Source organism: Papio anubis, chromosome 4 (assembly GCF_008728515.1).
Source record: "Papio anubis isolate 15944 chromosome 4, Panubis1.0, whole genome shotgun sequence".
NCBI classification, from domain to species: domain Eukaryota; kingdom Metazoa; phylum Chordata; class Mammalia; order Primates; family Cercopithecidae; genus Papio; species Papio anubis.
In genome coordinates, this window is record NC_044979.1 from 119,767,943 (window position 1) to 119,782,300 (window position 14,358).

A 14,358-nucleotide genomic window follows, 5' to 3' on the forward strand; every position below is an offset into this window, starting at 1 on the left:
ACAGACATTTCTCCAAAGAAGATATACAAATGGCCAATAAACACATGAAAAGATGCTCAGTATCAATTAGTCATTAGAGAAATGCAAATCAAGCTCACAATGAGGAACACTTCATATTCACTAAGATGGCTAGTGTAGAAAACAAACAAGTAAGTGTTGGTGTGGAAATGGAGAAACTGGAAGGCTTGTATATTGCTGGTGGTAATATAAAATGGTGCAGCTGTTGTGAAAAAGTTGGACCTCTCACAGAATGACCATATGATTCAGTAATTCCACTCTTAGGTATATATGCAAATATCTGAAAGTTGGAATTCATATAACTGTATACTAATGCTAATAAAAGCATTATTCACTATTGCCAACAGATAGAAACAACCCAAAGACCCATTAATAAATGAACAGATAAATGTAGTAGAATATTATTCTACCGTAAGGAATTTAGTTCTCATACTGGCTACAATATAAATGAACCTTAAAAATACTTTAACTAAAATAAGCCAGACACAGAAAGACAGATACTGTATGATTACACTTATATAAGGTACCAATAGTATACAAATTCATGGAGATCAAAAACAGAACGGAGATTACTGGGAGATGAAGGGAAGGGCTAATGGAGTTATTGTTTAATTAATACAATTTTTGATAGCCATATGAAAAAGATCCTAAATGGATAGTGATGATTGCCCAATATGGTGAATGTACTTACCACTACTGAATTTTACACTTAAAAATGGTTAAAATTCTATATTTTATGCCATGTATAATTTACCAATAAAAAAAAAGCAGAGCTTCTGGGAGACATGGCTAATCAGAAGGTTTGGGCAGGATAATTAGAAGGCAGGCCTGGAACATGTTATGAAGCCACAAAGTGAGAAATTGCTAAAAAAATGAGGAGGGTATATTGAATGAGTACACATTTTACTTTAGATAAACTATAATGGTGAAATTTTGGATAATTTGAACAACATAATAATGATGGCAATGAAAAATAACTAAAAGAACACAATATTCATAAATCCATAATGGCAAAAAAATAATAAATTGGGAAAGAATATAACTTTCCCTTAGAGCAGAATTATAATCAATAAATATAGAATAATGAATAAAGAAACTGCCATTAGGCAAACAACACAGAAACAATTGTCACATGCAGGAATTATCACTGGATGCTAAAATTAGTTCATCATTTGATGTTAAACTTTGTCCACACATTTGCCAAATGTGTGATGAATATGCATGTTTCTGTAGTCTCAAACTACTTTCTAACAAGACTTTAAGAGAAAGGAATAAAATAGCATCAGATCTGGTGCTTCCATCCCCTACACTGGGGGACTTTAGTGCAGATTTGCCCAGCCCAGGCGGGAGGCCAAGCTGGGCAGGACTGAGCTGGGCAAACCTGCACTCAAGTCCCCCGGTGCGGGACATGCAAGCACCAGATCTGATGGGGGTCAGATAGCAGTTCTCAGGTCCCTAGAGAAATGTCCCAGTGAGGACTGGAAGAACTGCTGCCATGCCAAAGACCCAGCACAGGGAAATGGAGTGACTAGCTCCACAGCCTAGTGAGCAGTTGTGGGACCCACTTTGCTTTTATCCTCTGGACCCAGTGGCGTTCCCTCCCATGCCCTGACCTTGGCAGCAAGTGGGGACAATAAGTCACAAGCAGTTTGCTTTCAGTCTGTGAAACTCAGGCAAATAGCTTCCTGCTACAGTTCCATGAAGGTGGCGGGGGTCAGGGGTGTCGCACTCATCTGTCAGTTCTGGCTATGGGGGCTCCTACCCTGCTCAAGACCAGAGTGCCAATCCCCAGTCTGAGATTCTCAAAACCAGTGAGTGTCACTGGTGCTAACTGGCATGTTCCCAAGCAATTCCCTAGGATCTAGGAAAGAAATGGCTTCCTCTTTTGGTGCCCAGGTCCAGGAGCATGTTTGGTACACTTCCCGGTGCTGTTCCTTCTCATAGTTTCCTGACTGCTGCCCAAGTCAGATTCAGGGTTTGAGAGGGTCAAGGAGCTCTGCTGTGGCCTGGATTGCCTGGCTACCCAGTGGGAATGTGTATCACAGAGACACTCACTCTCCCTCTCACGTACTGGGCTTTCACACAATTTTCCACTGGACCTCTTCATGTGGGCTACTGCCCATCTTCTTTTCCCAGAATACAAAGTTTTCTTTCACTTTTATATTGAACTCCCGTGTTCTTCCTTGTATAAACATTCTCAGTGTGAATTTTCTCTATATACACTATTTTGCTGTTTCCAGGTGGCTGAGGTGTGCTGGCAAAGCCTCTATTCTGCTATCATTTTTCGGCTTCCAGGATGTCCTGGTATCCTGCATACCAATCTAATTCCTTCAGGTCACAGGTCACAAATGCTTCATAAGAGTCACCTCGGGTCTCCAGTATCTCAGGAGAAGAGGCAGTAGAGATGGGACTCTGGGCCATACACACTGAATTTAAATTGATCGTTTCAGTGAAACATTTTTGGTTCCAATTGTACTTTTTTGTCCCCTTTCCAACTTGGCTTTTTTCGGATAAATAAAATGGAGTTTTGGGGTAACTTTTTTTTTTCTATCTACTAATTGTTACATACATATTATTTTACTATCTTTTAGTGGTTGTCCTAAAGAATACATCACACATCTTAATCTACTATTACATCTAATACAAATCATTACTTATACCAGTTCTAGACAATAGTTGAAACTGAAAACATTTTAATTTTATTTACTCCCTCTTGCTTTTGGTGTTACCATGATCATATATTTAGTGCTACATATTTTAAGCACATAAAGCATTATATATTTTTGTGTAGTCAATATTTATTTACATTTATCTCTATGTTTTTCCTTTCCATTGCCCCTTATGCCATCTTGCATGAACATGTTTCTACCTGGGATCATTTTAAACTAACTGAAAAATTCCCTTTAGTCCTTCTTTGAGTGTAGATTTGCCTACAACAATTCTCTCACATATTATGCCTAAAGGTGTTTTGATTTTCCATCATGTATGATGATATTTCCATCAGGTATAGCATTATAAGTTGACAATTGTTTGATTTCAGCACATGAACATGTCATCTTATTGCCTTTTGGTATCTGTCATGCATTTCCACACACCCCTTCTATCCATGATAGAAAGGAAGGGAGATATGCTGCCTCTTGAATCCTCATGCCCTGACATTTTACCAATGTCTTTAATAGAATGAGTAATTTTTAAATTTTATTGAATCACGCATCTTAATCTACTATTACAATCTTTTTCTAGTTTTTCCAGAAAGAGCTTGGGTCTGCTACAAGCTACTCCAGCATGGCCAGGAGACGCACTACTTTTTGTTTTTTAGCTTTTGACCCAGTAAGTCTTCATGATATTGTTAATTTTTCAACATATCTAAGACAGTTTCACTCAAATAAGTTTTTCAAATTACATGGACTGCTTTTACTGAAAATAAATGTATCAGCCAGGTGCAGTGGCTCACACCTGTAATTCCAGCACTTTGGGAGGCCGAGGCTAGCAGATCACAAGGTCAGTAGATTGAGACCATCCTGGCTAACACGGTGAAACCCCATCTCTACTAAAAACACAAAAAATTAGCTGGGCATGGTGGTGGACACCTGTAGTCCCAGCTACTTGGGCAGCTGAGGCAAGAGAATGGCATGAACCAGGGAGGCGGAGCTTGCAGTGAGCCGAGATTGCGCCAATGCACTCCGGCCTGGGTGACAGAGCAAGACTCCATCTCAAAAAGTAAATAAATAAAAATAAAATGTATCTATTTAAGGAAAATCTGGGCATTCCACACTGCTAATCCATAGAATGACCTATCCATTGGCCATGATTTTTCAATTATTTAGTTTCTTCAGAAATATAATGATACAAAATAAGAACAATGTCTTTGTGGGTCTAAAAGGCAGATGAATTTTATTTCATACTGATAATAGAAACTATTTACATACATGTAGTGAAAAAGCTGCAAAGGAAACATTTTTTTGTCTCTGATCCTCTGATGTAAAATCAGGGATGCAAGTCTGAGTAGGATAAATTTATTGACTCTGAAATGCTTTAATAAAAAAAATTTCACCTACTAAACAATTTGTTTTTCCTGCATAATTAACTAAAAGTACAAATGTACAGTTTATTAATAAAACCATCTCAAGATGATTAAATACGCTAACCTGTAACCTAATCATTTCTGACCACTGACACAGTATCTGTGTCACAATGAAAGAACTCCCTACTGGAATTTCCATGTGATTATCAAAAGTCTTGAATAAGCAGTAGCTATTCGTTTTTTTTGTTTGTTTTGTTTTGTTTTGTTTTTTTTGAGACAGAGTCTCGCTCTGTCGCCCAGGCTGGAGTGCAGTGGCCGGATCTCAGCTCACTGCAAGCTCCACCTCCTGGGTTCACGCTATTCTCCTGCCTCAGCCTCCCGAGTAGCTGGGACTACAGGCGCCCGCCACCTCGCCCGGCTAGTTTTTTGTATTTTTTAGTAGAGACTGGGTTTCACCGTGTTAGCCAGGATGGTCTTGATCTCCTGACCTCGTGATCCGCCCGTCTCGGCCTCCCAAAGTGCTGGGATTACAGGCTTGAGCCACCGCGCCCGGCCAGCTATTCGTTTTTTTAAAAAAGAGAAAGCAATAGGAAAAAAAAAGTTGTCCAATTTATTATTGAGCTACATATTTAATCCATAGTAATCAATGGCAAACAGTCTGCTACCTCAGTAGAAGCATGGGCATCCTGACAAGGTATTGCCTTATCAAAACTAATATTCTGACATTCTATCTATGTGTTGCCTTATCAACATTAATACTCAGATATCTCAAACTCAGTGTATATAAGAATCACCTAGGAAGCTTATAAATGTAGATCTCTGATTCATAAACGTTGGATATATTTTGAGAAAATCTTTAGGAAATTCTGATACACACGTAAGAGTTTTAAAACCACTGCCATAGTTTAAACAGAAAAAAAATAGGAAGGAGAACTGGGGTATTATGTCAAAGAATGTTACTGGACCTACAAATTTGTTGGGTTTTTTTTTTGTTTTTTGAAAAAAATTAGTAGAAATAAAATAGGGGAAAGTTGAATATACAAGCTACACAAAAATAGAAATAATAGAAATTGAAAAGTAAAGCATTTCAGAATCTGTGTTTTAACAATATTCTCTTAAAAACAATGTAATATTTGGCTGGTCTTTGGTTGTAGTATATTATATAATTTATAAAATTATAAGATACTGATAACTCACAAATTTAATAAATCTCTCCTTAAAGTACCAAAACTGACTAACAATAGATGTACATAATAAGCAACGCTAAATGTCAAGTCACAGAGAAGCTTTGCAGTACAACTTAATTTAAAATTACTAAATAAGTTAGGAAAAACAAAAATAATGTAGGTAGAAATGTCAAGTCTTCACTAATTTATAAGGAAACTAGCTTTGTCTGCTATCTAGAAAGTAAAATTAAATGAGTAAAGAATGATATCCAAAGGAAAAGAACAAATCTGGTGCTTCTTTCATCTACTATGGAGAAAGTAAACAAACTTCCCTTATGTCATAAACATGCTTTGTCTCAATCTTGTTTGTTGAATATAAACATGGTATATCATTTTATTCTGGACGAAGTTGTTTTATGAAATATCTCATATATTTTATGAGCTCATCATCATTTTATCTAGTAGTTTCATACTTGAATAGATTTTAAGTTCATTTACTGTGTTAATTTTGTCTTTTAACTAGTGTTATCCTAATTTAAAACACAGGGTAATTTGTTAAGTCATTTTCTATTCAGAGAAACATTTAAGTATCTTTTTGAGTAGTTATATGCTTTTCTAAAATGTTAGAGTGATGACCTTCTGTAAAATGAACAAAAATTATTATTATCCTATGGGGTCCTGAATATTGCATTAAGGGAACTGAATCTTGCTTAACAGGAATAACACAAAGACAATTATAAATTAAAATGTTTATTAACCATAAGATGGCACAAAATGAAATTTGGCAACTCACTAATTAATAAGTCTATTGAACAATGATGATGAGCCCATAAAATCCAAAAAATAAATTTTATTTTATTTAAGCAAAATTTCCCCCCATAAACTTGATGCTCATTCATGTTGTTGCTTGGATGGTACCTGCTATCCTGGTATACTGCAAAGTAACTTCCTCAAGACTCAAAGACCCACCAAGAAAGCCGTATCACAATTACGTTGAACCTTTCTGATCTATCCTATTGCTAACTCAGTTTTCTTTATATAATCTTCTTGTATTTTTTCCTTTAAGTTTAACAGCCTTTTGTTCCCTAATTGTTTCATGGATGCATCTCTTAAGTATATAAACTCCGTGGGCAGAGATCAAATATTCAGAAGAACAAAACAGTATTTTAGAGACAGAAAATATTTTTGAGATTCATGTTAAATTTTCTCATATACTTCTTATGACACGAATAAAAACAATTAATTAACTTGATCAAATAGCATAGCACATAAGTTGAGTGTAATCATTACATGATGAAATTAGAAAACATTACAATTGTGTTGTTACCCAAAGTTTTTAAATACAAAAAAAATTTTAATGATAAAATTATGTGTAATTCTGACATTTAAAACTACTACTTCACTTGAAAGAGCTATGTTTGACAATTTCAAAATACTTATAATTAAGGAGATGCAAATATTTTAACAATTTTAGTTTATCTTAAGTCTTTTTGGAATAATGATATAAATGCATGTAATAGACAGTCTAACTACTATGTTCCAGTTTATTTTTGGGTATTTCTATGTTTTTCTTTACCCTTATCTGTGTTCTGGAGTTTCATATATATATATATATATATATATATATAAAATATATAATATTATATATTTGTGTTCAGGAGTAATATATAATATGTATTATATTATATGTAATATATTACATTATATTATATTTACATATATAATATATAAATTAATTTTCAGTCTTAAAAGTTTAAAAAATTTATACTAATATCACTAAATTTATACCTGTCATAGTCTGTTTCAGACTATCTATATATATCATCATTAATTATACATGTCATATATTATTAATTATATACAATATATAATTATATATTTTATATTTATGCATGATCTATATATGGCATATATAAATATTTATAATTTGTATATATTACATTATACATAAATATATTATATATTATATGATATAAATAATCATATGATTTATATATAAATTATAAAATCAGTGATTTTTATATATATAAAATAATATATATAACCACAATTTTAAAAATAGTTACAGAGTTAACAGTTGGAAGTTATTTAATTTGTATTCTATTTCATAATATACCTTGGTACTGTATTTCTTTGAAAGTTCACATATTTAAACAATAACGAAACACAAAAAGTTATAAAGATAACTCTAGCCAAATCAAAGAAAACAAAGTAAAAGGAATATTTAGTGGTCTATTTTATGAAAAGGCTTTTAATCTAACTTAAATTGCAGAAAGAAAGGAGAAAAGAACAATTAGAAATGACTTAATGACTGCATAGTATTCCATGGTGTATATGTGCCACATTTTCTTAATCCAATCTGTCACTGATGGACATTTGGGTTGATTCCAAGTCTTTGCTATTGTGAATAGTGCTGCAATAAACATACGTGTGCATGTGTCTTTATAGCAGCATAATTTATAATCCTTTGGATATATACCCAGTAATGGGATGGCTGGGTCATATGGTACATCTAGTTCTAGATCCTTGAGGAATCGCCATACTGTTTTCCATAATGGTTGAACTAGTTTACAATCCCACCAACAGTGTAAAAGTGTTCCTATTTCTCCACATCCTCTCCAGCACCTGTTGTTTCCTGACTTTTTAATGATCGCCATTCTAACTGGTGTGAGATGGTATCTCATTGTGGTTTTGATTTGCATTTCTCTGATGGCCAGTGATGATGAGCATTTTTTCATGTGTCTGTTGGCTGTATGAATGTCTTCTTTTGAGAAGCATCTGCTCATATCCTTTGCCCACTTTTTCATGGGGTTGTTTGTTTTTTTTCTTGTAAATTTGTTTGAGTTCTTTGTAGGTTCTGGATATTAGCCCTTTGTCAGATGAGTAGATTGCAAAAATTTTCTCCCATTCTGTAGGTTGCCTGTTCACTCTGACGGTAGTTTCTTTTGCTGTGCAGAAGCTCTTTAGTTTAATTAGATCCCATTTGTCAATTTTGGCTTTTGCTGCTGTTGCTTTTGGTGTTTTAGACATGAAGTCTTTGCCCATGCCTATGTCCTGAATGGTACTACCTAGGTTTTCCTCTAGGATTTTTATGGTATTAGGTCTAACATTTAAGTCTCTAATCCATCTTGAATTAATTTTCGTATAAGGAGTAAGGAAAGGATCCAGTTTCAGCTTTCTACTTATGGCTAGCCAATTTTCCCAGCACCATTTATTAAATAGGGAATCCTTTCCCCATTTCTTGTTTCTCTGAGGTTTGTCAAAGATCAGATGGCTGTAGATGTGTGGTATTATAGTTTGTGTCCTTTGTAGGGACATGGATGCAGCTGGAAACCATCATTCTTAGCAAACTATCACAAGAACAGAAAACCAAACACCGCATGTTCTCACTCATAGGTGGGAACTGAACAATGAGATCCCTTGGACTCAGGAAGGGGAACATCACACACCGGGGCCTATCATGGGGAGGGGGGAGGGGGGAGGGATTGCATTGGGAGTTATACCTGATGTAAATGATGAGTTGATGGGTGCAGCACACCAACATGGCACAAGTATACATATGTAACAAACCTGCACGTTATGCACATGTACCCTACAACTTAAAGTATAATAATAATTAATTAATTTAAAAAAAAAATTTAAAACACACACACACACACAAAAAGAAGTTAATTAAATAAATTTAAATGAGATGTTATGATCCATGAGATTGATAAGAAACCTAAACAATCTTAATATACTGTATTCATCATGTTGAGTGAAAAGAGGCATTTTGTACACACTTAATGTAGTTGTAAATTTTGCATCTCTTTGGAAGCAATTTGATAATTATCTACATACCATTTTAACCATGATTTCTACTTAGGCACCCATTAGAAAAAAAGATATACAGCATGTTTATTTTAATGGTGACAAAAAAACTTAAAAATGTTGTTCAATGATAGGTAACTCATTGAATAATTTCAGTTATATCCATAAAATATAATACAAAACAAACATTAAAAATGTGAGTTATGTACCGATATAGAAAAAATCTCCAAGTTATGTATTTTAATTTAAAAAAATTAAGATGTATTACAATATGCATAACACACACCACTTATATGCATAAAGATCTACACACACACACATGCACACACACACATTTGTATATGCACGATGATACAAGGAACTAGTTGTGATGGCTACATCTGACAGTGAAGTTTGATGGCTGGGGTGGAGAGAGACTTCCTTTCCTTCTGTACCCCATGGATCCTATTCTCCAGTTTAATTTTTGGAAATGGGCATGGGTTACTTTTCTAAGAACATTAAAATTATTTTTTAAATACTTACTGAATAGTTAAATAAAATACTTAAAATTATTTTATTAAATAAAAAAAAAAAGAAATGACTTAATGAGAATGATATTGCTATGATTTGGATATGGTTTGCTTATTCCCACAAAATCTCATGTTTAAATTTAATTCCAAATGTGGCAGTGTTGGGATGTAAGGTGTAGTGGGAGAGGTTTGGGTCATGGGAGCAGATCTCTCATGAATAGATTAATACCCTCCCTCAGGGGTGACCGAGTTCTAATTCTATTAGTTCCTGTGAGAGCTGGCTATACAAAAGAGGCTGGCACCTGCCCCCGTCTCTGGCTTCCTCTCTCACCATGTGATTTCTGCACACTCAGGCTCCCCTTCACGTTCATCTTCTGCCACAGGTAGAAGCAGACCAAGGCCATCACTGAATGCTCAATCTCAAACTTTTCAGCCATCAGAATCATGAGACAAATAAACTTTTTTCCTTTATATACGATCAAGGCTTAAGTATTCTCTTACAGCAATATGAAAGAGACTAAGACAGGTATAAATTTAGTGACATTAGTATAAATTTTTAAAACTCTTTTAAGACTGAAAATTAATTGGCCCATTAACCTCTCAATAATAGAAATGCAAAGACTTTGAATTCATGTGCTCAATCTAAATCAACAGCCTCTACAGAACTCTCTTCTATAGTAAAGATGAAAAAGAAAGAATAAACATCAGAGAGCAGCTCAGATACTGTAGTGCTAGGACCAAAAGTTAGAAAAAACAATTGGTAATAAAACAATTCATATACTTATTTCAAAAGGAAGGAAAAAGTCACAAAGATGTCTACTGTAGACTATACAAACCTAAACTCATCAATAATAGATTCTAAAAGATATGTTAATTGGCTTTTTTTTAAGTCAGGAACTCTAAGTGACTCATAACTATTATTTGTGTTTCCTCCCAGATAACTGCCTAGTGATCCTAAACTCCTTTGCTGTAATATTAATACCAAGGCCAAAATTAAGCCAGACTGTTTTTTCTTTCACATCTTTAGATTCACATAGTCTTTTCAAATACACTACTTTAAATAAACTATGAAAAAATACCTAAATGATGGTAAAAATAAGTGATACGCATTCACTTAGGCTTAATGAAAATAAGTAAATTTTCAACAATATGAAACATGAAATCATAATTCATTACATACCACAGCACTCAGGACATTTTGGATGTTGCTGGACATTCATTCCATACCCTGGAAAGCAGCGATTAATCCAAACCATTTGGAGAGTACCTTCAATATAGTATATTTCAGGTAATCGTTCTGCACGTCTGCCAAGAATTTCTACTTGTTGATTAAAGAATCTCTCTATGAGATTTTTAGCCTAAAATATAAATACAATTTGATGAATTGTTAGCCATAAAAAATGTAATTTTAGAACAAATAAGGATGCATGTGGATTTACAATTTGAAGAAAACAAAGTCTCAAAGTCGTTTTTTCTAGCACTCGTAGAATATAAATAAAACACACAAAACTGAAAAGATGTCATCTATATACATCAAATATTTCTAAATGTACTTCCAATTACAATGCAAAGAAATCATTTGAAGATATAACCAAACTTTTTGGTCCCTTTGTATTTTGAATAATATATGGATAAGTATATGAGCAAAATCAAGAAAGCTCTTTGAAATTGATTGAATTATAAGAAATGTAATGTACTTTAAAATAATATATTATAAGCATCTGTAAGAAGCTTATCCTGAGGCACAACATCAACTCTTTTCACAAAGAAAAATTTAATTTAAAAACAAGAAAAAATATAACACATTACAACTTCTAGCTCTGTTTCAAAAATTAAGTCAAAAAAAGCACCATTCTGATCTGTAATTATCTGTATGTTTGTAATAATTATACTGGCTTGCCTCCTAAAATTAACAAGAGCCTTAGACTTCTCTGACTGCTAAAATCTACGCATTCATGTATGAGGTATGCATAAATTCAAACTGCTACAAGCTAGTTAGTTCTACTCCACTCTGCCACACTAATTTGCACCTCCAATCTAGTCAGGAGCAGGGATAAATGGACCACACAGGCTGATCTATAACCACTAATGGTGCACCTCATGTCTACTGAGTTCTTCCAATATCTTGTAAGTTACACTCCTTCCATTACAATTTCTATAATGCCCAGATTCTCCCATGCAAAAACACCCACAAAGGGTGATAAAATAACTGTTTCATACATAAAGTAACTTAAAATACTGCATAAAATTATTTTCAGGTTATCTGTATAAGGCAGTGGTTCATAACCTTTTTGGTACTAGGGAATGGTTTTACAGAAGACAGTTTTTTCACAGACCAGGGTGGCAGGATGTTTTTGGGATGAAACTGTTCCACTTTAGATCATCAGGCATTAAGATTCTCATAAGGAACGTGCAACCTAGATCTCTTGCATGTGGAGTTCACAATAGGGTTTGTGATCCAATGAGAATCTAATGCTGTCACTGATCTGACAGGAAGTGGAGCTCCGGCAGTAATGTTTGCTTGCTGCCACTCTCCTTTGGCTGTGTGGCCTGTTTCCTATCAGGCCATGGACTGGTACTAGTCCAAGGCCGGGGGATTGGGGACCACTAGTATAAGGTATATATGAAACATAAATAAATTTTCTATTTAGACTTGGGTCCCATCCCCATGATATCTCATTATATATATGCAAATACAGCAAGTCCTCAAATAATATTCTTTCCTTCAATGTCATTTTGTTATAATGTTGAAGAGAAAAAAATGCTTCCCAGCTAGGCCACTGTGCACGTGGAGTCTGCATGTTCTCCCCATGTCTGCATGAGTTTTCTCCAGGTACTCTGGTTTCCTCCCACATCTCAAAGATGCATGTTACATTAATTGGCATGGCTAAATTGTCCCCCTAGGAGTAAGCGTGGATGTGTGTGAGTGCACCCTGTGAAGGAATAGTATCCTGTCCAGCGTTGGTTCCCACCTTGAGCCCTGAGCTACTTGAATAGGCTCCAGCCACCAGTGACACTGAACTGGAACAAGTAAATAATTATCACACTTTGTTTTAATTACTCTTTCTTAAATATATGTGTTTCTCACATTTATTTCAATGTTTAATATTAGAAGTGTTTTGGGTCTTTATTTTGAAATATGGTTACATTTTTGCAACCAGAAATATGCCAGAGGAATTTAACTCTCATTTATATCATTTAGCCTGTGGTAAAGTTGTTTTGTTATATGTCATTTTGCTTAAAGTTGCAGTTTCCAGAAGTCTATTGATGAAATTAAGTGAAGACTTACTGTATTTCAAAATCTGAAAATATCTGAAATCTAAAATACTTCTGGTTCCAACCATTTCAGATAAAGGATATTCAAAATATGTATAAATGTGTTATGAAAGTAATTGCATTTAAATTTGAGACTATAATTAAAACTGTCAGGAGACACACTCCTAATCACTCAGATTAGGTCATACAGAGCCTAATTAGGCTTCTAATACCCCATGAAAAAAAAAAAAAAAACCTAAATGAAGTTAGACCTGAGAAAACCTAGTGATAGATGCAGGAGGCAGATAAGGGAGGATCCCTGGAGAATCCCCGACCTGCCCCACAAGTGTTTACCTCAGATGCTTTTGTGCAGATGTGGGAACCTGCCCAGGGTCTTGTCTGTGCATGCTGGCAACAGACTGGGGGCCTGCCTGCACACTGGGAAAAGGGGGTGCAGCCAGTGGGGATTCACACCTTAAGCAGTGAGAAGGGTCCTCTTCAGCTCATATGTGTGGTGATCTGGTATTCAATCTGTGAGTTGGAAGCCTGCTGGCAGAACCCCTTTTTTTTCACTGAGAGCTTTCTTTAATAAATTCCACTCTCCTCAAACTTTCAATGTGTCCATATGCCTAATTTTTCCTGGTTGTGTGATAAGGACCTGGATTTTAGCTGAACTAAGGAGCAAAATATCTTGCATCATTTTGGTGGCCCATGTGGGGACATGAGGAAAGGTGAGTAAAATGCAGACCAAAGCATCTTTTCCCCTCTTGTATCTGAGCCTTTTTGTCCTTGGACTTCTGAGAGTAGAAGAAACTGCATCCCCTACCCACCATTGCTCTTGGGGGTCAGGAATGTCAACCTTGGTCTAACCTAGCCTTTTCTATGGCATTTTCCTTCTTTTTTTCAGGACTGTAATGGCACCACCCCACCCCAATGGCCGCAGGCACCCATGGGACTAAAAGGCAAGCAGCATCACCTGTTCCCCCTTCCCTCCCAGCTGGGGCTGGGGCCCATGCCCAAAGGGTCCTGCGTGGCAGGCTGGCCAGCATTCCCTGCCACGTGTGTGTCCACAGGGTCTTCCCCTCCCCTGGCCAAGAAGTCCAGCTCTGTTCCAGCCCCAGGGAAGAAACAGCAATTAAGTTTCCCTCTTTGTTGAAGGAAACCATTTGCACAAGAATAAGAGGTTCTTCCCCCAGTTAACACAGCCCTGAACGTTAAGCTGTTTTTATTTTCTTATTTTTTTTTTACTCCACCAAGTCAAGAGTTAACTTTTACACGAAAGGCTTTTTTCCTTTCAGAAGACATTTTACTAGGCCAGGACCCTAACTATCACTGTTTATATTCTCCATAAAGTTTTATTTATGAAAAAGGATTTGTGAGGCTGGTCTTAAGTTACAGCCAATCTGGAGTGCTTTACATGTCTTTACGGTTCTGTCAAAAAGAGGGGTACCTAAGGATGCGATATGGGCCCAGGACTCCACAGGCCCTCTATTAAAGCCAGTCTGGTAAACTGGTCAGTGGCAAACTTTGCTGCAGGCCTTCATCTTGTTTTATGTCCTTGGAAGCATGATCTTAC

General features: G+C 35.5%; 1 protein-coding gene across 3 annotated transcripts in view; it reads right to left on the reverse strand.

Moving 5' to 3' along the window:
* The window catches only part of ZPBP (zona pellucida binding protein), a 150,305-nt gene that overhangs the window by 35,300 nt on the left and 100,647 nt on the right, over positions 1-14,358 (reverse strand). For all 3 annotated transcript variants that reach the window (XM_003895987.3, XM_009202967.2, XM_009202968.1), the window contains one exon: positions 10,708-10,885. In XM_003895987.3, the coding sequence (XP_003896036.1) occupies positions 10,708-10,885 (178 nt within the window). The remainder of the gene's footprint in view (positions 1-10,707; positions 10,886-14,358) is intronic.